General features: G+C 31.8%; 1 protein-coding gene across 1 annotated transcript; it reads right to left on the minus strand.

The window, feature by feature from the left end:
• Positions 1–7295: 7295 nt before the first annotated feature.
• LOC139516836 (calcyphosin-like protein) lies at positions 7296–14625 on the minus strand. Its single transcript, XM_071307164.1, has 4 exons — positions 14334–14625; positions 9136–9313; positions 8450–8656; positions 7296–7707 (listed from the first exon to the last, which is right to left on the minus strand). The coding sequence occupies exons 1-4, from the start codon at positions 14405–14407 to the stop codon at positions 7606–7608; spliced, it is 561 nt and encodes a 186-aa protein (XP_071163265.1). The 5' UTR covers positions 14408–14625; the 3' UTR covers positions 7296–7605.
• Positions 14626–23843: the final 9218 nt, after the last annotated feature.

Raw genomic sequence — 23843 nt, forward strand, 5'->3', positions numbered from 1 at the left:
TAACAAATTGTAATCACATAAATGTAAATGAGTTTGAAGATAAAAATATAAGTCCATCATAGCGTTATCTAAATCGAAATAATCGTTTATTGGCCGTAACTTCTTTACGGTTTCTGTCATGATAAGCAATATTACAGATCTTATATTACTGGTCATTTTCGCTATTAAAGTTTCGAGATATCAGACAAAAACGAAAAACTGTCACAATGGCAATATTTCATACAAGGAATAATTCGATTATTTGAATATACCTACTACTGTAAGTTTGTTGATATAAACATTCTGAGCCTTTTTTCAATGTCAAATTTTCTCTTTCGATTATGATTGAATGCGTTTCACCATTATATTATTATGATATAGTTGAAATATTAGTTGATGAGCCATTACATCAAAAAGCTTTTACCCTTTACCAATTATCCCTGTGTGTGTAATTGTATTTTTTTAGTGATTTCAGAGAAAAAATATTTTTTAAATCTAAGACGGGGAAAATAAGGACGGACGACGTAAGACAACCACGACACTAATTGATGGCAATAGCTCAAATGGAATTGTATGCTACTGTCATACAAGTAAGAGATTAAGCTAGCTTTAAGACCAGGTTCAATCCACCATTTTCTACAATAGCAAATACCTGTACCAAATCAAATATATATGATATTAAATGCACAAACGAATTAAAAACTATATAGGATACTTAATCTAACAGACATATAGCTTATACAATTTGATATATAATACATATTGTCTTACTTTCTATGCAATAATTGGTTTCTCATTATCTCATAGTCAAACTTGACAGGTCAAATAGTTGAGTTAAAAAATGGAAATCAATTGATATCAAGAAAACGTCAGAGGTGGCATCGACCCAGTTGTGTAAACAGTTATCAAAGGTACCAGGCTTATAACCAAATCGCCAGACGCGGGTTTCGTCTACATAAAACTCATCAGTGACACTCAGATCAAAAAAGTTATAAAGACAAACAAATACAAAGTTTAAGAGCATTGAGGACTCAAAATTCCAAAAAGTTGTGCCAAATACTTCTATTGTAATCTATGCCTGGGATAAGAAAATCCTTAGTATTATAAAAAATTCAACTTTAGTAAACAGGGAATTTATAAAAATGACCATACCATTGATATTCATGTCAACACCAAAGTGCGTACTACTGGGCTGGTGATACCCTCGGGGACGAAACGTCCACCAGCAGTGGCAAATACAAAGTTGAAGAGCATTAAGGACCCAAAATTCCAAAAAAACGGTAATCTATGCCTGGGATACGAAAATCATGATAATAAACCCCGTGTACGTGTATGAAAATAATGGAAACCGATTAATGCAATCGTGATTTATTCTACGATAAAGAAGTGCAAACAGACAGACATACAAAAACGAACGGTAACTGTGGGATATCGGCGACTAGTCAGCGGTGCCCTTAAAAGTACATCAAATCTAAACAAATGACTTGAAAAAAATTTAAGTAATTAAAAGATGAGACATCTGCGTATTTCATAATTTGATTCAAAATTATTGTTAAATACAAATATATATGTATATGGTGATAAGACACCTTGATTGCTTGATAACATTATCTGTGTCTATATCTGTATATCTGGTTTCATAAACTTAGATTTAGAAGAATAGAAGAAGAAAACAGAATTGAAAAGTATGTACATATTCAAAAATTCTTATATACTATTATGTGTAGGATTTTACTCTAAAAATAAAAATAAGAAGATGTGGTATAAATGTCTATGTGACAACAATTCCTGGTGTTCCAAAAAACTTGGTGTAATTAATTATGGGAAGCTGTACGGTCTGCAGTAATGACTAATCAAAGTGATGGAAATCACTCATGGAAAGATAAGAAGAGTAGTTTGAAAAATTTCATATTAAGGTATGGTGGGGGGAAATGAACATTAATAAAGCACTACTGCTGAAAATTGCATTAACAGCAGGTCTTTAGAAGGAAAAGTGCTTTTCCAGTATGAGAATAAAATGAACTCATTTAATTAAATAGTATGGGTCTCTTAATTTGCACAATTTTATTTAAACTGCAGCTTATATCTTATTTAAATAATGTTGCCTGTTCTGAACATGGTAAAAAAAAATTGCAAATCAAAATTTCTTCTAGTAAATGCTTTCAACTATCATTGTAAGACATAAATTCTAGACCAGCAGCTAAGAACTCTAAAGTGTCAACAAAAATAATCTAAATATGTTGTTTTGGGGCATTTTATAAGTTGAAACATAGGTTATATGACATTGAAGATTAAAAGTTGTAGAGTGTCTTTTGATCATTTTTTTAAAGTATTTCTCAAAACAGGGCATTGGCAATGTACTTTTTCAACCTAAACAAATTAAAAAAAACTTATTTTATTAAAATTGGGATTTTTTTCTTGATTGCAAAAATATATATTCACTTCTAATAAAAATTCAAGTGACTAAAATCGACATGATAAAAAAGATAAGTGAACTAATCTAAATTGTTGATTAATTACAGATGATTGTTGGAAATTTATCAAGTAAATTATAGGCCTTACTTGAATAGCTTTTATATATTCATATTTATATTCACATTTCATTTTTTTTTAAAGATCTTGTTAATCCATTGATCGTTTATCTTTCAGACATAATTTACAAAATCACTTTATGTATTGTAGATCAAAAGTAATAGGCAATAAATAAATCTATCATCCTTATATATATCAAACATCTAATATATACATTTGTGTAATCAATTATGAGGTCAAATATTTGTATATTGAAGTTGTATATTGAAGGTTCTAATTATGTAAGACTGAGGTAGATAAGAAATGTGGTCAATTTGATTGACAGTTTAGGAGGTGGGGTATTGTAATTAAAGGTTCACATTGTCTCTGATTGTTTGGTGATAATGACAGTTGTCAATCATTATAGTAGTGTATCAATACCCAATTACCTAATCAAAATGTTATAAAAAAAAAAAGCCTGCACATCAACACACCTTAGGTACATACATTCTTGGGTGAAGAGCTCCAAAAATATACCAATTTTTTTAAGTTCATATGTGTATTATGTGCACATACATGAGAACTATAGGGAACTATATTTCAGTGTGAATACATTTATTAAAAGTAGCTAACCTGTCGTGTTGTTAGGGAGGCCAGTGCCTTAGTAAAGATTTAGAACAAGTTCTAATCTTTCCAAAAACTAGCTTGAAACAAGATAAAACTAACTTTATTACAGGGTCTTGGTATAGGAAAGATGTTGATTTAAGTTAGATATTTGTAGAGAATAATTCTTATTTTGAAAATGTAACAGCATGTTAAAATGTCCTGTACCATGTTAGGAAATAATATTCCTGACTTGTGGTTGGTGTGTTTCCTTCCGTTTTAGTTTGCAACCCGGATTTGTTTTCTCTCAATCGATTTATGACTTTCGAATAGCGGTATACTACTTTTGCCTTTATATATGGCATTTGTTATCGAAAAGTTCTTTTTTTGTATGTGTTGGTGTTTGTTTTTGTTGTACTTCGGTGTTCCTGTTGTTATCCTCTTATAGTTTATGTGTTTTCATTGGTTTTGGTTTGCAACTCGATTTTTTTTTCTCTCAATCGATTTATGACTTTTGAACACGGGATTTATTACTTTCGAACAGCGATATACTACTGTTGCCTTTATGTATACTACTGTTGTGTTTCTATAGAAAATTCGTTTGACTGTTTGAATCTTATCATTTTGATGAAACTCGACACTTATTTTTTATTTCAGTTTTAAAATTTTAAAAGTAAAGTTAAAAGGATTTATCAATTCAGCATACAGCATATTCATATATGTGTGTAAAAATGACCATAGGTATACTTTTTTGTGATTCCCTAAAAAAAAATCGTTTGAATAATGGCGCACGACCATGACAGCAGACGCTGTTCGACATATGGGTACATTATTAGTCTTATAACTCTAAATTTGATTACAGTGAACAATGTCCAAAACATGACAAAGCATGCTATGGTGTCAAATTGCAGATAATTGAACACGTGAGGTTCAACAAGTGAACATATCTCTAAATGTTATCACATACATTGGTGAATCTTGAAAAACAACTAGATTGGTTGCTATTGTAGATCATGTGATGATTTTAGTATTTGCTTTAAAATAAGAAAACGTCATATTTGTTTCTCGTAAATTACCTTGACCAAATTCTTCCTTTGCATAAACTTATTCTTTAAACTGTAATTAGATATTTGTATATTGTTTGTATTGGTAAAATATTGATTGTGTTATCAGTCAATAACTTGAGGTTGCACTTTGTAAATACACCTGTTTCTCAAAACACGCCTCATTTGGGGTGATCTTGAATATTTATAGAAAATTAATTTTGTTTCATACTGGTTCCCAGTTATGCTCTCTGTGTTCCATCTCACAGAGACATAACATGGCAATGTTACCAGTAAATAAACATGTGCAAATTGTTTACATTGAAATTTGTGGTAACCTTTCATTCGAGGTAGGGGTAGTTAAGAAAATTAGTGTTAGTTTAAACTGTAAGAAGTTCAGGGCATACAAACGTTGAAAATATGCCGCACAGCCCTATATTTTGACCTTTGAAAAAAATTATGGTGCATATGAACTTTCAATTCTAGGATAAGATTTTTTTCAAAACTACATAGTAAAAGTGGTACAGTTTTAGCCGTTAAAGGAGTTCCTATGGGAAATTGCATTGTCAATATTGACAGAAATGCAACCTTGATTGCATTCTCACGTTGAAATGTCTCGTCTGCTTTACTGATATATTGTTGATAGTTATAATCGCAAGTATCACATACAATAAACTTGATCCCAGAAAATTAGGTCAAGGTCAGATAATCTTAAACAAAAATACATGTATACCTTACAATAATTTATACACCAAACATAGTTATTCTTTTGCTTATTGTTTCTTAGAAACGAACTTGATCAGGAAATGAAACATATTGACCAACGAACTAATGACAACGAGTTCAAGGTCAGAGGAGCCATGTTAGACAGACATGTATACCTTGCAATCAATATATGCATTAAATATAGTTGATATATTACGTATAGTGTATAAGAAAGAAACTTAACCATGAAAACTTAATATTGACCTATGGAACATGCAATGCCAAATGATGTAAAGGTCAGATGTATCATGATACATAACAGACATACAAATAACCCTCACGATCATTCAATACAACAAATATAGATGACCTAATTTTTTTTGTTAAAGAAAAGGTGATCAAATCATAAAACCTTAACCCATAAACCGAAAAAATAAGTCAAGGTCAAATTAAACCTTCAAGACTGACATGTGTGTCATAAAATATGTCCATGCACCAAATATAGTAGACATATTGCTTAAAGTATTTTGGATATAGACGACCACGAAAACGTAACCTTGTTCACTGATCTATGAAATGAGGTCGAGGTCAGATTAACATACATGCATGAGGACTAATACTCATCTCAACTATTTTTCAAGCAGTCACTGAACAAAGAAAATAAGGACATATTGCATACGACATACGGAAACTTTATAACATACAAAGTATGAAGCATCCAGGACTTACACCATTATAAAAATAAAAGCACTTGCGTATTTAGTTAACGACACTGCAGCCGCCGGATCACAATGCCTATATCGAGCTAAATGCAACAGAAGTTCCAGGCTCGACAAAAACCAAACTATTCGTATTGTTATACACATATGCATATTCCTGGTTCTACAGTCTGTATTTTTGGTATTGCACAAGGTCATGTTTTTCTCTGATTGTTAAAGACGTCTTTACACTAAATCAAATGTTTTATAAGCTGGTATTGGCTTAGTATCTATTTTGAGAGAATGTATGAATACCCTGCGAAAACCGATCAGTGTTTTCGTTAAATGTTGTTATGCCCCACCTACGATAGTAGAGGGGCATTATGTTTTCTGGTCTGTGCGTCCGTTCGTTCGTTCGTCCGTTCGTTCGTTCGTTCGTTCGTTCGTCCGTCTGTCCCGCTTCAGGTTAAAGTTTTTGGTCGAGGTAGTTTTTGATGAAGTTGAAGTCCAATCGACTTCAAACTTGGTACACATGTTCCCTATGATATGATCTTTCTAATTTTAATGCCAAATTAGAGATTTTACCCCAATTTCACGGTCCACTGAACATAGAAAATGATAGTGCGAGTGGGGCATTCGTGTACTGAGGACACATTCTTGTTTTTTTTCTGTTTTGAACAGCGGTATACTACTGTTGCATTTATTGGTAACGATTTGATGTGTAATTATATAATAGTTCTTGAAAAACTGGTCATTATCGTGATATATGGACTGCCCACAAGACATTGGTATTGACTAAGATAGTGATAATGACTGAGCCGAAGGCGATGCTGTCGCAGTCAATACCACTTTCCTACGGGCAGTCCGTGTATCACGATAATGACAAGTTTTTCAAGAACTATTATGTTTATTTTATTGAGAAACCATGTTTTGGAAAATTCGCATTATTTCAGAATGCCTAAAGCAAACTCGCTTAGTTTTATTATTTTTATTGCAAAGAGTGAAGACCAGTTGTAGTAAAAAGTTTAAACTGCCATTCATTTTAGTGCCATTTTCAGTTTATAAATACTTAATCAAGTTTTCTAAATTTTATAATTAACGAAAACATTATAAACAATTCAACAACTTCTATATAATATTTAAACAGGAAAATGTTTTATTAAAGGAACATCTCTCTTCTAAAAAGAGAAACCACGCCCCACCGGTCATTAACAGAGAAATCACGCTCCAATGGTCATTATCAGACGGAAACCACGACCCAGCGGTCATTATCAGACGGAAACCACGCCCCACCGGTCATTATCATGTAAAAGTTTGTTAACGACCGGTTTTCTGGTCCGTTTTATTCTGTTAATGATCGATTGAATTTATTACTGAAGAATAATGAATGTCATGTGGCCCCTTTTTATCCAATAAAAGAAGCTTATTCTTAACCGATATGAAATAAAGTGCTATTCAACTGATTTGTATAGTTTGTTCATATGATGTGCTGTTACACCTGTCCAAGGTGAGAAGGGATGGGCACTCGCCAAAATGTTCAACCCCGCCACATTCTCTATGTACCTGTAATGCATCGGTTGTATTTTGTTGCTGTATTTCATATATTCTTATATGTTACTTTTCTCGTTTGACTTGTTTTACATTTGTCAATTGTTTAGCTGACTATAGTTAAAGGGGTGTGTTTATTGTTGAAAGTCGTACAGTGAACTGTAGTGTCAAATCTATTATTGTTGCAAATTCACCAAAGCTAGTTACCTTTACCATTATTTAAATATCCTTTATTTATGATACAGTCTGATGTTAGAAAACAGGTATTTAATGCATATCATTATATCCTTCGTTGTATTGACAAACTATGAGCAAGACATAAATTGAAAGATGGACAGACTTGAATAATTCCTATATAATATACATTTCGATCGAGGAGGAGGTAAATATTATTCACTGCATCTAGCTGTTGCTCTACAAATCTTTTCAACTGGTAAATTCGCCGTCCCTACTGGTTAGAGAAGTATCAAATATCGACCATTCTTTGTTTAAATGTTGATGTTCCTATCGAACAGTCTCTACATTTTCCATGCACTTCTCATCATTTCCACAAAGTATTGGTCAGTATCTACAGAGGCACTTACACCACTGTAGTAATTAATAAATTCTTCTTTGGTCACCTAGGTCACATAAAAAATAAAGTTAAACAGAACAATATACATCAGAAAAAAGATGAACAATTGACAAACTTTGAATATTGAATATTGCTTTAAAAACTGTTGCAACAGACAGACTTGCGGTTGTAGTGTTGGTAGTATTTTTTTTAAACTCAGAGACATGCCAACTCATATAGCAATTATCTTTCAAATTTAAGTATTAAAATTGCCCTCATTGCTGAATTCGATTTTATGGATGCATGTTATAATATTATCAAAAAATATATCATCAACTTTTGTACGTCCACTTCCCGGCGATAATGATCCTCCGATCGAACAAACCAAAGAAAACTGATCATACATCTGCAATTACACTTTCGTGCGATTGGTTCAGTATTAAACTTTGACGTATCCTACGATAACACTTTTTGAAATAGCTGTGGTCAATTACCCCAATTAGGATAATGAAATATTTTTTTGTGCATGCTTCGTCTATTTATTTATTTCTAAAAAAAAAATGCTGTATTTTTTGCATATAATGAATATGATTGACGTTGTTGATTAATTTGATATTAAAGCTGTCAGTCTTTTTATAGCCTGAATTAGTTCTTGCTATAACAAACGGAAACGGGGGAGGGAGGAATCGCAACATGGAAATTTGCATTGAAAACTAACTAAATAAGAAAAGAGGGAGGAATCGCAACATGGAAATTTGCATTGAAAACTAACTAAATAAGAAAAAAATATTTTAAAAATGTCAATTCACCTTTCCGTCTTTAACTCCATGGTCAAACACGTCAAGAAATTCTCTGAAGACTTCATCCTCTGTCATTTGTCCACTCTTGTATTTAGGGTGGTGTTTTGCATTGTAAACACCCTTCAGATCAGCAACGGAGATTACTCCATCACCATTTTTGTCAAACTTTTTAAATGCTTCGTTGATGATTGAGATTCTAGTTTGCGACATAGGAGGCTGGAAGGTAAAACAAAAACAAATAAAAAAAACAATACATGGTTGACCTCTGATAATAAAAGAATATTTCGATTATTTATTTATTTATTTATCAACCTATTCGCCTATCTTGCGTTTTCAATTGTTTATGTATCATAAGTTAAGTATATCTATCATATGTTAACTAACGAAATGAAAAAAATTATCTGACCGAATGGCGATTGTGTAGGTCAGAGCAATATAACAATAGCAGGGTAAATGTCGAAAAGAATATTAACGTTTTTGTGTCAGGCTAAGAAACTGCAGAAGAGCGCGGTTTAGCGACTACTACAGCAGTTTCGTGCCGAATAAAAAAAAATGTTTTTTTGGGTTTTTTTTTTTTTTTGTGTAAATATATACCCCTAATATTTACTGCCGCTTAAAAAAGCTATAAATAAAGTGATTAAACTGTTTACAATTGTAGTTGGCTTAACATCTTAGTATATGATAATTATATATACCCTTATTGCTTCTAGGAATTCATCAAATCGAATTGTACCACTTCCATCTTTGTCAATATGGGTAAACAGTTCTTGTACAGAACTTTCTGGAAAGCTAAGACCAAAGTCCTTTAGACCATATCTAAATTCCTCAAGACTAAGCGATTTACTGCCATCATCGTCAATATTTCGAAAAGTTCTACAACATAAAAATTAAGTGAGTGATTAATTTGTATTTTTAAACTTCGTAATATCAAACATTACTAGTAGAGGAACTTTTCGACGGCTAATATAAATAAGATGTGGTATCAGTGCCAATGAGTCAACTCTTCATCCAAGTCATAATGTATAAAAAGCTAACAATTATATATGTCAAGTACAGCGTTCAACATGGAGCCTTGTCTCACACCGAACAGCAAACTACAAAAGGACCCAAAATGACTAGTGTAAAACAATTCAAACAGGATAATCAACGGTCTAGACTATATAAAAGAAGAGAAACGAGAACATTTATGAACCACACCATCATATGGTAAATAACATATAAATGTACATATGGTTGTCATCTATGATTTGTAAACATGTACCAATTGTTTAAAACAAAAGGGAATCCGACAGTGTCAGATGTCATAGATCTACACAAAAAAACGAATTGTACAAAACATTTAACAAAAAATGAACAATATGATAAACAGCAAGAAAAGACAACCGCTCGGGACCGACACAAATAGAAAGAAGTGGGGTTAACATAAAAAATAAGAAGATTTGAATTGAATGCAAATGAGACATCAGAGACCATTTATATGAAGTGCAAGTTAGCAATTTAAACACGAACGCACAACCCTCCGCCTTACCCGGGAAGTGTTAAACAGCACATCATAAAACCCTCACCATACGAACAAACTAAAAAAAAATCAATTGAACAGGGCTTACCTATTTAAGTGATACATAACACAATAAACAGCTGCGCCATGAGCGCATGATACGCCCGACGTCTTTTAAGTGGAAGTCTTGTGCAATAATCATAAATAGTTTATGAGAAAGTTTTAAGCAATAACCATATATTGTTTTAGAGACACGGCCATGATGGCGGGACATGTGAAACCCCCCACCCTGGTTTTTTTTAACAAAAACTAAATATTACCAAAATAAAATTTTGAATCAAAACCAAAAAGTATACAGATCTTTAGATTAATATATCAAAGAAGTGTGTAAAGTTTTAAGCAATAATCATAACTTATTTTTGAGATACGGCGCGACACGTAAAAAACCCTCCCCTGTTTTACAAAATACTCAATAACTCAAAAATAAAGTTTTGAATAATCACCAAAAAGTATACAGATCTTTAGATTAATAAAACAAAGAAGTGTGTAAAGTTTTAAGCAATAATCATAAATCGTTTTTGAGATACGGCACAACATGTAAAAAAAAAACTCCCCCTTTTTTACAAAATACTAATAACTCAAAAATGAAATTTTGAAGCATCACCAAAAAGTATACAGATATTGAGATTAATATAACAAAGACATGTGTAAAGTTTTAAGCAATAATCATAAATAGTTTTTGAGATATGGCGCGACATGTAAAAAAACCCTCCCCCTTTTTTACAAAATACTCAATAACTCAAAAATGAAATTTTGAATCATCACCAAAAGGTATACAGATATTGAGATTAATATAACTAAAAAGTGCTTAAAGTTTTAAGTCATAATCAAGAATTGTTTTTGAGATACAGTGCGACATGTGAAAAAAACACACATGACGCAACGTTAGATATTGCTACTACCACGAAAAATAGCGTTAAGTAAATATTTGACCGGAAAATTTTTATAGAAATGCTGAAATAAATATTTCAAATTATACATGAAAATAAAGATTGATTCTTACATTTTCACATTATGATAGAGAAAGAATAAAAATATAATATTCATAGGCTTAGGAAGACACAGATTATCCAAAAAAACGTTTACTTAACGTTGTACCATGTAACAAGTAACATGCAAACTCGGGACATAAAACTCGCACAATTCGCGAAATGTTCACGCAACTCTTCGAAATTTTGCATGAACATTCTATGACGTGATATATTTCAGTATTGGTTAACATGGCTGTCTCCATTTCAAAATTTGCATACATATTTTCAAAAGAATATGATGTACGGAAATGTCCCATCGGAAATTTAATTTGGAAACTTCAAACATTTCAGTTCAAAAATAAAATGTTGACAGAAAATTCATTAAATTGTAAGCACGATCGTTTTGTACTAAGTGTAATCTTCCAAAATTCGAAGTGAAAAATAAATTGAGCTACATATTCAATTCAAAACAATACAGATTTGCAATGTCTTGCGGAAATGTCCGAGTTAAACTTTCATGCCCTCACAAAACTTTTACGGCCAAAAAACAGAGATTTGATTTCGTGAAGATTATTTTTCGGCTTTGATACCAAACCAATAAAAAGTACTTTTAAAGTTTAAGTTAGTACACCAAATAGCATTAACATTACAGGGTTATTTATAAAAAATACGAATTAATGAAAATGTCTTGCAAGTTTGTCCGTTATCATAATTTGACGTCGCCAGAAGCGTTATGCTAGCTAAAGGGACGACATAAACTGCATTCGCTTGTTCCTTCCTCCACTAAATATATATGTCCTGCTTTCAACAAAACGAAATGATGCACACATTACAAAAATACACATCTATAAGACGATCAAAAAGTAAGAAAACTTCAGTATCATAACTACATGTATAAGCTATTGTATGTTGCTGCTTGAATAAAATCATACTCGGGTTGATTAATATATAATGCATCAATATTCCTCAAAAAACACATAATTACTAGCAGTAAAATTGCATTTCCTATGTTAATTATAAAATCATATTGGATTAATTTCTCACGGCATTTACATTTGTGTGTTATACTTTGCATTTACCAAAAAAGGAAAGCAGGAAGAATTAGATAGTGTGCGTTTTCAATTTAACGTCATTTTTCTGTTACACTAAATGGTAGCAATATCTGACGTTGCGTCACCCCTGTTTTAGTTATAAAGTGCCGTAACTCAAAAAGTTTAAATCTTATTTTCACCAAAAAGTATACAGATCATTTGACCATCATAAGAAACAACTATATTAAGTTTCATGAAATTTGGATAAGTCGTTCTCAAGTTACGATGCGACATGTTTACGCCGGACATTTGTATACCATAATACGTCCTGTCAAAATTTTGACGGACGTATAAAAACTGACAAACCCATAAGACATAACTCAGTGCAGATCTGAGAGTACTCGCAAATACTAATAGTTCGTTCAAAGAAAATACCAATCAATTTAAATCATGCGAGTCAACATAGTCAAAATTGTCTCCTTGTACAAGTGTTTGGTCTTGAGTGACTATGTATAACCTTACCATGATTTATTTTTTCGTTAACTGTGCAAACTAAAGAGAAACTGAAAATTAGCAATAAAAGGACAAAATCTACGTATCAGCTATTTCCCTGAAATGAGGTTATTAATTATTTTTTTCGTTTTCAGTGTGGGAAACTATTTAAAATACTCTCATTACATTATACATTTTTTGTGTAAATTAACAGGTGAGCGATACAGGGTACTTGGAGCCTCAATTATAGTTTTCTATGCATGTGTAAACAAGGATAAATTTAGTCCTGGTATCTATGATGAGTTTATTTACAATCACTGGGTCGATGCCACTGCTGGTGGAGATTTATTTCCCCGAGGGTATCACAAGCCCAGTAGTCAGCACTTGTTGTGCTGACATGAATTGTCATTGATATGGTTATATTTATAAATTTACTGTTTACAAATTTTGGATTTTTTGGAAATACTAAGGCGTTTCTACCTCAGGCATAGATTACCTTAGCTGTATTTGGCAAAACTTTTAGGAATTTTGGTTCTCAATGCTCTTCAACTTCGTACTTTATTTGGCCTTTTTAACTTTTTTGGATTCAAGCGTCACTGATGAGTCTTTTGTAGACGAAACGTGCGTATGGCGTATATACTAAATTTAGTCCTGGTATCTATGATGAGTTTATTTACAACCACTGGGTCGATGCCAACTGCTGGTGGAGATTTATTTCCCCGAGGGTATCACAAGCCCAGTAGTCAGCACTTGTTGTGCTGACATGAATTGTCATTGATATGGTTATATTTATAAATTTACTGTTGACAAACTTTGGATTTTTTGGAAATTCTAAGGCTTTTCTACCTCAGGCATAGATTACCTTAGCTGTATTTGGCAAATCTTTTAGGAATTTTGGTTTTCAATGCTCTTCAACTTCGTACTTTATTTGGCCTTTTTAACTTTTTTGGATTCGAGCGTCACTGATGAGTCTTTTGTAGACGAAACGTGCGTATGGCGTATATATTAAATTTAGTCCTGGTATCTATGATGAGTTTATTTACAACCACTGGGTCGATGCCAACTGCTGGTGGAGATTTATTTCCCCGAGGGTATCACAAGCCCAGTAGTCAGCACTTGTTGTGCTGACATGAATTGTCATTGATATGGTTATATTTATAAATTTACTGTTTACAAACTTTGGATTTTTTGGAAATTCTAAGGCTTTTCTACCTCAGGCATAAATTACCTTAGCTGTATTTGGCAAATCTTTTAGGAATTTTGGTTTTCAATGCTCTTCAACTTCGTACTTTATTTGGCCTTTTTAACTTTTTTGGATTCGAGCGTCACTGATGAGTCTTTTGTAGACGAAACGTGCGTATGGCGTATATACTTAATTTAGTCCTGGTATCTATGATGAGTTTCTGTGGCTCACATCGACTTGAAATTAAAGTTGTGTTGTTTTAAACAAATTAAAAAGTCCTAGAGATCGACCAAATTCGTAGAGGCAGGCACATTTTCTATTTATAACTCGGTCTGTTTGTTACTACTATATCAGTTTATTCGGCTTGTGATGTCAAAATCTGTGAGGATTCAAATTCCCCAGGTCTTTCGACTCAGAAGATAAGAAACACGTTAGTCAAAAACAAAGTCACAGAAACAAAGACAAGTCTTATTAAAAGCATATATAGTAACCTGTGTCAGAGAAGTTTCACTTCTTTCTTAGTTTCTAAAACGTAGTAATACTACGTTCTAGTTTCGCAAGATTTAATCTTGTAACCTCAGACTAAAAGTAGAATTATCAACTCAAAGCTATTTTTAAGCTAGAAAATGTGAAATTCATCAATGCTTAAGTTAATTACCTGCCGATGCCGTGTATTCCACTAGCTCCTCGCTCTAGACATTTCGCTCTTAGTTCTGCTAGTTTGTCAGCCATTTTTTTTAACAAGTAACTACGGATGCTATGTGTTTTAACCGGTAATTATGTGAATCACCCACGTTTTACACAACTTACATGTAACCGTATGATATGGACATATACACAGGTAAATTGTTTACTTACAATAAATGATCAATAAAAATAGACTTGTTTGTTCGAATCCACGGGAAGTTTAAACATAGGTTGGCTCATTCAAAGGGAATATCAGTGACAACAAATTCTTTCTAATGTTTTGTCGTCTCTAAGATTCCACACTTTACTATTGATAGTTGACATAAGTAGACTCGTAACAAGCTGTATATCTTTGTAATACAATAAGTGTGACATATATATATCTCATATATAGTAAAAATATTATATCAACAAAAATGCAATTATTTCCTTGTTTGTCTAAAAAAAAAAGTGATGGAGATTTCAGATTAAAAAATAGTTTATGTAGATACTTAGCGTTGAATTCCATAGGATAATATTACTATATAATCAGAAAAGCCAGCTTGAAGTTGTCTGATTTTTACCTTGCTGAATGAAGTTTCAGACTCTACCAGACAATACCAATTCAGATTTTTTTTGTCAAAAGAATCTAGGAATCAGATATTAATCAGTACATAATTCAGATGTATTTAAAACCACTATATGGGTCAGAATTTACTGTCATGAAATTTTTGTTACATCCAAAACTGTCTTTTTAGAAAATTTAAAACTACTCATAATATGAAAAGGCCACTGTAAATTAAACCTAGGGATCAAGGCCTTTCCATTTCTGTATGCAAAAAGATAACTTGTTCATGCAACATGATATTAGTGGCATTTTTTTCATTTCATTGAATGATGTAACACAGACTCCAAAACTTCTTGTAAATACTGGATTTCAGAAATTCTATGAACAATTTAACATCTGTGTAGGGTTAAGTCTGTTCATTATCTCTAAACAGATTAAATACTAGCAGTATTCTGTCTAATTTTGAACCATATTCAAGAAATTTTACTTTTAAACTCATGGATGTAACAGGACACAATTTCGGTTTTCTTTTCATGTTTCTGAATATACCACAATCAATTTTTGGTGAAAGGTTACAGAATATCAGAAATGCATGGTGCAGATGAAAAAAAAAGTTGACTAAATCCAATTGGGTCCTCATACTTTTTTTATTATAAACTATTTTTCAAATTTGTTGTCTTTGTTACATCAAAAATTGATTTAGTTTCAGTGTTACACCATATACTGCAGTATCTATATTAGCTTATCTTTTCATGGACATTTCCTAGTATTAATATTGTGGTGCAATGTGAACTAATCTCTGTGTGTAAATTGGGTTACTTTTATTCATGAATTTTTCATTAGCCTAAATTTTGACAAACAATTCAAGGGTGTAACAATGAAACCATATTCTACACGGACTTATTGCAGCGAAATGGTTGTACCATTCTTCATCTATCATAAATCTGTTTACATCAAACTTAGCCGTACCAAATTTGTCAGGTTAACAATCTTGATGATATCAGATTTAGAAATAACAAAATTAATCACAGTAATCCTTCATTACATGTATATTTATGTGGTAAATATAACTGAAATATTTCATGTACATGATGTAACTAATGTCTGGTTTGCACTTCCTTCAATTTTGCAACCTGGTTTTCTTCCATTGAAAGTTGAAAAGACTGCATGTGTTGAATATGGTTGTACATTAGTATGACATTATTTCATAAATTTTTCAAAACATCAATTGAATATTGCTATTATGTTAATTGGTTCTCTTTTATTTAATTTATTAGTGTTGTATATAAGATGTAACAAATTGACACTATTTTCATTGATGTCCAACACTTGCGTATTTGAAGTACTTCTAGGAAAAACCGTCCATGCACAACATTATACCTGAATGTTGGAACAGTTTATCTCCGGGTAAATCTGCATGTTTTTGACAGGGAACATCTCAAAGCTGTTTTAAGTAACATTTTTTGGATGTAACATTTATGACACAAAATGTTACATCTTCAATTTCTGCAAATATAACCTATTTTCTCATTTTAATATGACATGTATACCCTATTAAGCACCATTAAATAGTTATCTAACACCTCTTATTGATATTAATATTCATATAGCAAAGAGTATTTGAAAGATACAATCAACTGAGACGTATTTTTAACCACATGATTTTTAAGGACACGATAAATTCAACAAAATGTCCACCAAAAATCACATTGAAATTTAGTATAAGAAACACTTGCATCAGAAAAAGTGGAATTCTATCGGGATTATTTATATCATCATCATGCAAGTTTTCTTCCATTTTATGTTTTATTCATTCTGAATCTTAATTGACTATACATTTTAAGAAATTGTCAGATGTAACACAAATTCCATGACAGTAAATTCTGACCCATATGCAAGCATTACTTCCATATCCAATTAAAACGACATTTGTTGACGGGCAATACATGACAGTATTTTTTGATTTTTTGAATTGGTAGATATATATATATTTGATCAAATATTATCATAGAACATTACAAAAATAATATACAATATCAGAATGTTATAAACTGAAATATTATAAAATTTTGATGAGCACATTGCATTTGCGCAAATTTTTATACGCCCGTCAAAATTTTGACGGGACGTATGATGGTATACAAATATCCGTCTGTCCGTCCGTCGTACCGTCTGTCTGTCCGACGGAAAACATGTCGCATCCGGCGTAACTTGAGAACGACTTAATCAAATTTCATGAAATCATGAAACTTAACATAATTGTTTCTTATGATGATCAAACGATCTGTATACTTTTGGTGAAAATAATATTAAAACTTTTTAATTTACGGGACTTTGTAACTGAAACATGGGTGTGGGTTTTTTTCACATGTCGCTTCGTATCTCAAAAACTATCTATGATTATTGCTTAAAACTTTACACACTTCTTAGTTATATTAATTCAAAGATCTGTATACTTTTTGGTGATGATTCAAAATTTTATTTTAGAGTTATTGAGTTTTTTGTTTAAAAAAAACAAAAGGTGGAGAGGGGTTCACATGTCGCGCCGTATGATATCTCAAAAACCATTTATGATTATTGCTTAAAACTTTACACACTTCTTAGCTATATTAATCTAAAGATCTGTATACTTTTTGGTGATTATTCAAAATTTCATTTAGAGTAAATTTTTTTTTGTAAAAAAAAGTGGTGTTTTAATATGTCGCGCCGTATCTCCAAACAATTTATGATTATTGTTTAAAACTTTACACACTTCTTAGTTATATTAATCTAAAGATATGTATACTTTTTGGTGATGGTTCAAAATTTAATTTTAGAGTTATTGAGTTTTGTAAAAAAAGAAGGGGGGTTCACTTCATGTCGCGCCGTGTCTCAGAAACTATTTATGATTATTGCTTAAAACTTCACAAGACGACGGGCGTATCATGCGCTCATGGCGTAGCTGTTTATTGAAAAATGCAGTAAAATGTCATTGTCGCCACAGGATCGTATTTCTTTTTCGCTAAACTGAATAAGTATGACTTTTGCGCCAATTTAAAGGTGGAATATAACTAATTTGATGCAAGTTGCATCCTGAATGCGAGGCTAGTATAAGAAATGTTTTAGAGAATCACACATTCCTCATTGGGTAAGTAAGTGAGTTCATACTGATTTCTCGTATAAAACTTTTTTTATATGTTCTAGGTGACAAATGGACATAGTTAATTCGGATAAAAATATCGGAGGAAATGCATTTGTGATTTTTAAAGACATGAAATGAAGGAAATCTGATGTATTAAAAAAAGAAACAAAACGTATAGATAGAGTTGTAAGGTGAAAAGTCAGAATCACAACAAATGTAGCACAGCTACATCGTTAAATGATACAGTCAACCACTGTCAAATAGAGAAGCAAAATCTACAATCCCCGTATTAAAAAAACTCAAACGGATTTAATGTTATAATTTTGGTTTATTGGTGAATATACCATAATTTATATGTTATACTCTGTAATCACAATTGTGTTTTTACATGATTATTACACTATAAAATAAGAAGATGTGGTATGATTGCCAATGATTAAGAAATTAACACCATAGTCGGATCCATGACTGGAGAGGGTCCCCCCCTTAGGTCAGTCAGCGGGCCCCCCTAAGGAAAAGTTCTGGGTCCGTCACTGAACACTTATATGTCACTGGATGGCCTTTGAAAATTACAAAAGCTCAAATTGCATAATCAGCTACCCGGAATGACAAATGTAAAAAAACTTCAAACGAGAAAACTAATCTTTCCAATATAGATCTATTATTTAACCATTTTCCTGTATTGTTGGCTCAAATACAATGTACTGTTTTGGTGCAAATGAAATGATAATTGGCACAAAAGCAAAAAAAAGCAAAGAAATATAGTTATAAGTAATCATTACTTATCAGGTTTTATAATGATTGTGCTTAAATTAATTTACGTTGACATTGATTAGAACATTCAATAAAATAAAAAAAATGTTTTTGAAATATTTGCTTGACTTTCCTGGCGGAAAATCTAATATCCACAAGATCCCAAATCTGTAAATCATTTTGCAACAAGTTCCAACCCGTAAATAGCATTGTAATAAAATGTTAAAGCATGTTGCAGAATTATCAGTGGTTTAAAAATGTATTCACTAGATCTTGTTGAATAATAATGACAATCTTAGATTTAATTCAAATTGCCTCGAATGTAGTATTTAAAAGCTTGTTGTTTTACTATTGTAGTCTTATCTGCTGAATTTCTGGCCTGCATGTGCGTAACTTCTCCATGCAAAGATTTTGGGTTACCGGCATCTAGCAAGGAATTCCATTCAAGCCGTTTCTCCGTATTGAAGGCCTCGCTGTGACTCTGGGGTGGAAAAAAGCAGTAAAATCCCTGTTGCTCAGCTTTCAAAATTAGTTCGTGAAAAAAGGAAATTTATAAATTAGCTGAAATAGTAGATAACAACCTTTTAACTGTAAAATGTCCATAATGAAAGATTTTTTAACAAAGCATTATCTATGAAATCAAACACGATTAATAATTGTATTTTAAAATAGTAAATTTACTTGTCAGAGACAAAGATGGAAAAATTAATTAATGTCTTCGTGGATATAACAAAGCCTACGCAGAAACAGAAAGAACTGATCTTTTGATATGAATTTAAAGTTTTCTCGAACATAAACATGTAGAAAATTACAGTGATAAGAAAAAAACAGCACCAATTTATCATAACTGACAACCTTGTTTATGATGTAATATTTCGAAGGTCAGATATATGATTTTAAAGACGAGTAGTTTCGAATATAATGAAATTTTAGAAATATTGAGCAGAGAATCAAGATACATGCAGCATTACAATAAACAACGAAATTATAGATTTGCCTGGCGTGCAACAGGTTTTAACAGCTGTATTAGATGAATACGGTATGAAAATGAAAAGTCCATGATGACGATGGTTGAGTTCAGTGGAAAATATTACATACATGTACATATCATGACGGATACATGTTATTCATGATATGGATATTTATTTAAGTCATATGAAACCTCAAATTAAAAAAAAATTATGCATATATTTTTTTTCAAACTAAATGGATAGTTTTCATTATAAAACTTATGAACATATACGTTTTTCTGAAGAAAATTCTTTAATTTGTCCACATTTAGAAGAAGTTTAGCTTTTTTGATTGCTTGCTTCTAAGAAGCAATTCGCACGACATATTTTCGGTATGCAAGTGACCTCAGCGTGACCCTTCTCGTAAAAACCCGGTGATCGCAATACGCATGGATCTGTCATTTTAATAACTTATTATCTGATTGTACATGTTATACACGTGCTCAATATCCATGCTTCTTTGTTGATTGTTTACTATAAGTTAACAATAGATAAACTTAAAACACGATAATTAAGTAGCTGTCATATTTTCACACAATAACAGACAGAGAGAAAAAAATGACGATAAAATGATACGAAATGTTTGCGTAAAAAAAGATAAAATCGTGCACAAAAGACTAAGTGTATCATGTTTGTATGCATTGGTTCGAGAATTGGAATCGCAGTATTTTTCATCGGTCACTTGTTTCATATGACTTTAAGTTTATGATATATACATGCAATGGGGTTCAAGAATTGGATAAACATTATTTTTCACCAGTCACTCGTTTCATATGACTTTAACTCTGCTTTTAAGAGGGGGCAAGGGGTTTAACTGTTATGCTGTTATGAGGCAATTTAATTCTTTGTTATCAGTTATTCTGAAAATATATTTACTGTTAGCTGTTATTGTCTTACTCTTTGTTAGCTGTTATAGGACTATTATTTATTTTGTTATCTGTTATTGTAAGAATGTTTTTTTCTGTTAACTGTTATTGAAATTGGAATGTTAGCATTTTGAGAGCCAATCATCAGTAGAAATTGAAGATAATTGAACATTGTGGAGAGTTGTCTCATTGGCACGCATACCACATCTTCTTACAATGAATATCTGTTTGGGGTCTTCCTACTAGTAATATGGTGGTCCTGTATTTGCAGAAGGATTTCAGTAATATGCCACATAAACATATTTTAAACATCAGTTGGACCTAGGACAATTCCAGTATAAATTATTATTATCCTTTGTAATCAATTCCATTGTCTGTGAACATGTATCATTTTCTACAAATTTAATTGTTATTTGCACAAAAAAAATGTACAAATTATAATTTGTATTTTGACTTTGTACACATTCGTTGTACAAGTTATAATTTGTATTTTGACTTTGTACACATTTTTTGTGCAATTTATGTTTTGTACAAAATTTGACGAAAAATCACTTATAACTTCTACAATAATTTATTTGCATTGACATGAAAGAGAACCCTGACAACCAATTTTCCTTAAAGCTTTTGAACTGCTTCGCATAGCAAAAGTTGAAGCTCGGTAACCATAGCTTCAAATAAAGCTGTGTCTTCAATTTGATTTCTCGTCAAAATCCTTTTAAAAATCCTACAGCTACTCCAATGCTGTACCAAAATTCTCCATATTCTATAATTTCACATAAGATATATGATTGGTGTTTCACTTGGTGTCATCCAAATTGTTACTCTAGCCAATTTCTTTTATAATATCAGAATTGTCACTTGATGTAGTTTCTATTATATTATCAGAATAACCGTAAATGGCATGCATGTTTCAATTACATTTCCTGTCTCCATCTGCATGGGTATTTTTGTATTTTATAAGTAAGGTTTATTATGTGGTAATTGGATTAAAATTCTATAGTGTGCATCAATGGTTTTTTAATACAAACTATACTATAAACTGCTTTTCAGAAAGAAAAAAAATGTTCTAAAGATCAAATTGATATAAAGTGTCACTGACAGCATTTTCTTGAAAAATTAAATTAAAAAAATAAACCATAAAAAAATGATTCATCAAATGCCCTTGATTAAAAATATTCCTATGACAAAAACCGAAACTATTAATTTTGTTCAGAAAAAATTGACATCCATACTATAACTTTTTGTACAAGTAACAGAAAAAAATCAACCAAGGGCAAACTTCCTTCATGGTCGAAATGTCTTGTTTACACAAATTACAGTTATATAGGCACACACCACCAGTTATATAATAAGATCTACGAGTCATCTACTGGATTGGTCCTGTACCGGACTTATTTTAATATTTCATTTGCTGTTATCTGTTTTACGCCAAATCAATTCACTGTTTTGCTGTTATTGCCCCTTGCCCCCTCTTTTAACAACTCCTTACACGCACCCTGAACCAGATTTTGAATATGCTAGTTCATTAGGTAACAGTCCACAGGAAGACCCGTCATCCTAACACAGACATATTTTTCTGACATTAATGTTATTATGAGGAGATGTGGTATGATTGCCTATGAGACAACTATCCAACAGAGTTTGGATGTATAACTATCCTGCCACACCCGGTCTGTGTTCAGTTTGTTTCTTGTTTTTCTTCTTTGTATCAGTCTAGTGAGTAAAAGTCCTTTTCAACGGATTTTTGTTCTTATATTGTGCAGAAACACCAATGTCCCAGGTTAGGGGAAGTGATGGCCGCCCACAAACATGTTTAACCCTTAATTTCCTTCTGTATATGCCTGTCCCAAGCCAGGTACTTTTACTTTAATGTTTGTTATTTGTTACTGTGTATTACATTTGTTTTTCGTTCTCATGGTTTTGTATATAAATCAGGTCGTAAGTTTTCTCGTTTGAATTGTTTTACATTTGTTATTTCGGGGCCTTTTATAGCTGACTATGTGGTATGCTTTTTGCTCATTGTTGATACCGTATGGTGGCCTCTTTTCTATGTCATCAAGTCACGGGATGTCTGGTGGAAATCATAACATATCTTCTTATTCTTATAATTATAAACCTCCTTACATCCTTCAGCAATGAAAAAAAATATACCGTATAGTCGGCTATTTTAAAGTCCACGTCATGAAAAATGTAAAACAAATCAAACGAGAAAACTAACGGCCTTATTTATAACAAAACTCTTTGAATTGTTTTTAAAACTTTGTTTTTAAAAACCGGGAAGCTGATATCGCATTTCAGAGAATTATTACTGTCATTCCGAGATAATTAAGTAATAAGTAATGATATGATCAACATGCCATCACATGGTGTTTAGAATTATTTGTGTTAAAATTTTCCATGGTATGTGAACGTGATGTACACGAATAGTTCAATCTTTGTTATTTTGTGTCGAAACCGTTTTTTTTATGTAAATCAGGAAAATAGACAATAAAGGTAAGTTTCATAAACAATAACAAGCTATAGCTATAGGTCGAGATGTACATTTCATCGTAAATTTTCGGAAGTAAGTTTGATAGTAAAAGAATGTGACCTTTCTCTAAAGGAACATGATAATATTTTGACAGCTAATTATATATATCTTATTTGGTTGGATTGTGTTGTTACTTTTCTGTCTATTTGATATATATACTTACAAATATTTGTCGTTGGACGTTGATCAAACACCAATTGCAATATCCCTTCAGAGCCATGATAAACTGTCACCATGTCGGGCTATATCATGGCATATACTAGTTACTCGTGTTGAGTTTTTTTGCAATATCAATTTGTAATCTTTTAACAGCAATTTAACTCGATATGTATATGTTTATATCGGTGTTATTCTATTCATCAGTTGTTTTGTAGTCCATGAGTATCGTCAACCGGAGTTTAAAAAAAACTTTATATTTGAACTTTCAAGGATTTGTTCAACTGACTATCCTGAATATCCTTGGAATTCAATAGAAATACTAGTGATCAGGGAATAGTATATACCGGTATGTTCCTGCTGAGATGGACCATAAAATTGATATATTTATTTGTAATTTAATTTATACAATTTTATTTAAGAAATCCCCTGATCCTGACAATTACGGTTATAGATCGGAATCGACAGATTTAAAATAGCACTAAAATTTGTTTTTTC

This window comes from Mytilus edulis, chromosome 3 (assembly GCF_963676685.1).
Source record: "Mytilus edulis chromosome 3, xbMytEdul2.2, whole genome shotgun sequence".
NCBI lineage: Eukaryota > Metazoa > Mollusca > Bivalvia > Mytilida > Mytilidae > Mytilus > Mytilus edulis.

Coding starts and splice junctions, on each gene's coding strand:
- LOC139516836 (XM_071307164.1), bottom strand. CDS start 14,407: ATGGCTGACAAACTAGCAGAACTAAGAGCGAAATGTCTAGAGCGAGGA. Junction 9,314..14,333: donor GGAATACACGGCATCGGCAG/GTAATTAACTTA, acceptor TTTATGTTGTAG/AACTTTTCGAAATATTGACG. Junction 7,708..8,449: donor ATGGAGTTAAAGACGGAAAG/GTGAATTGACAT, acceptor TATGTGACCTAG/GTGACCAAAGAAGAATTTAT.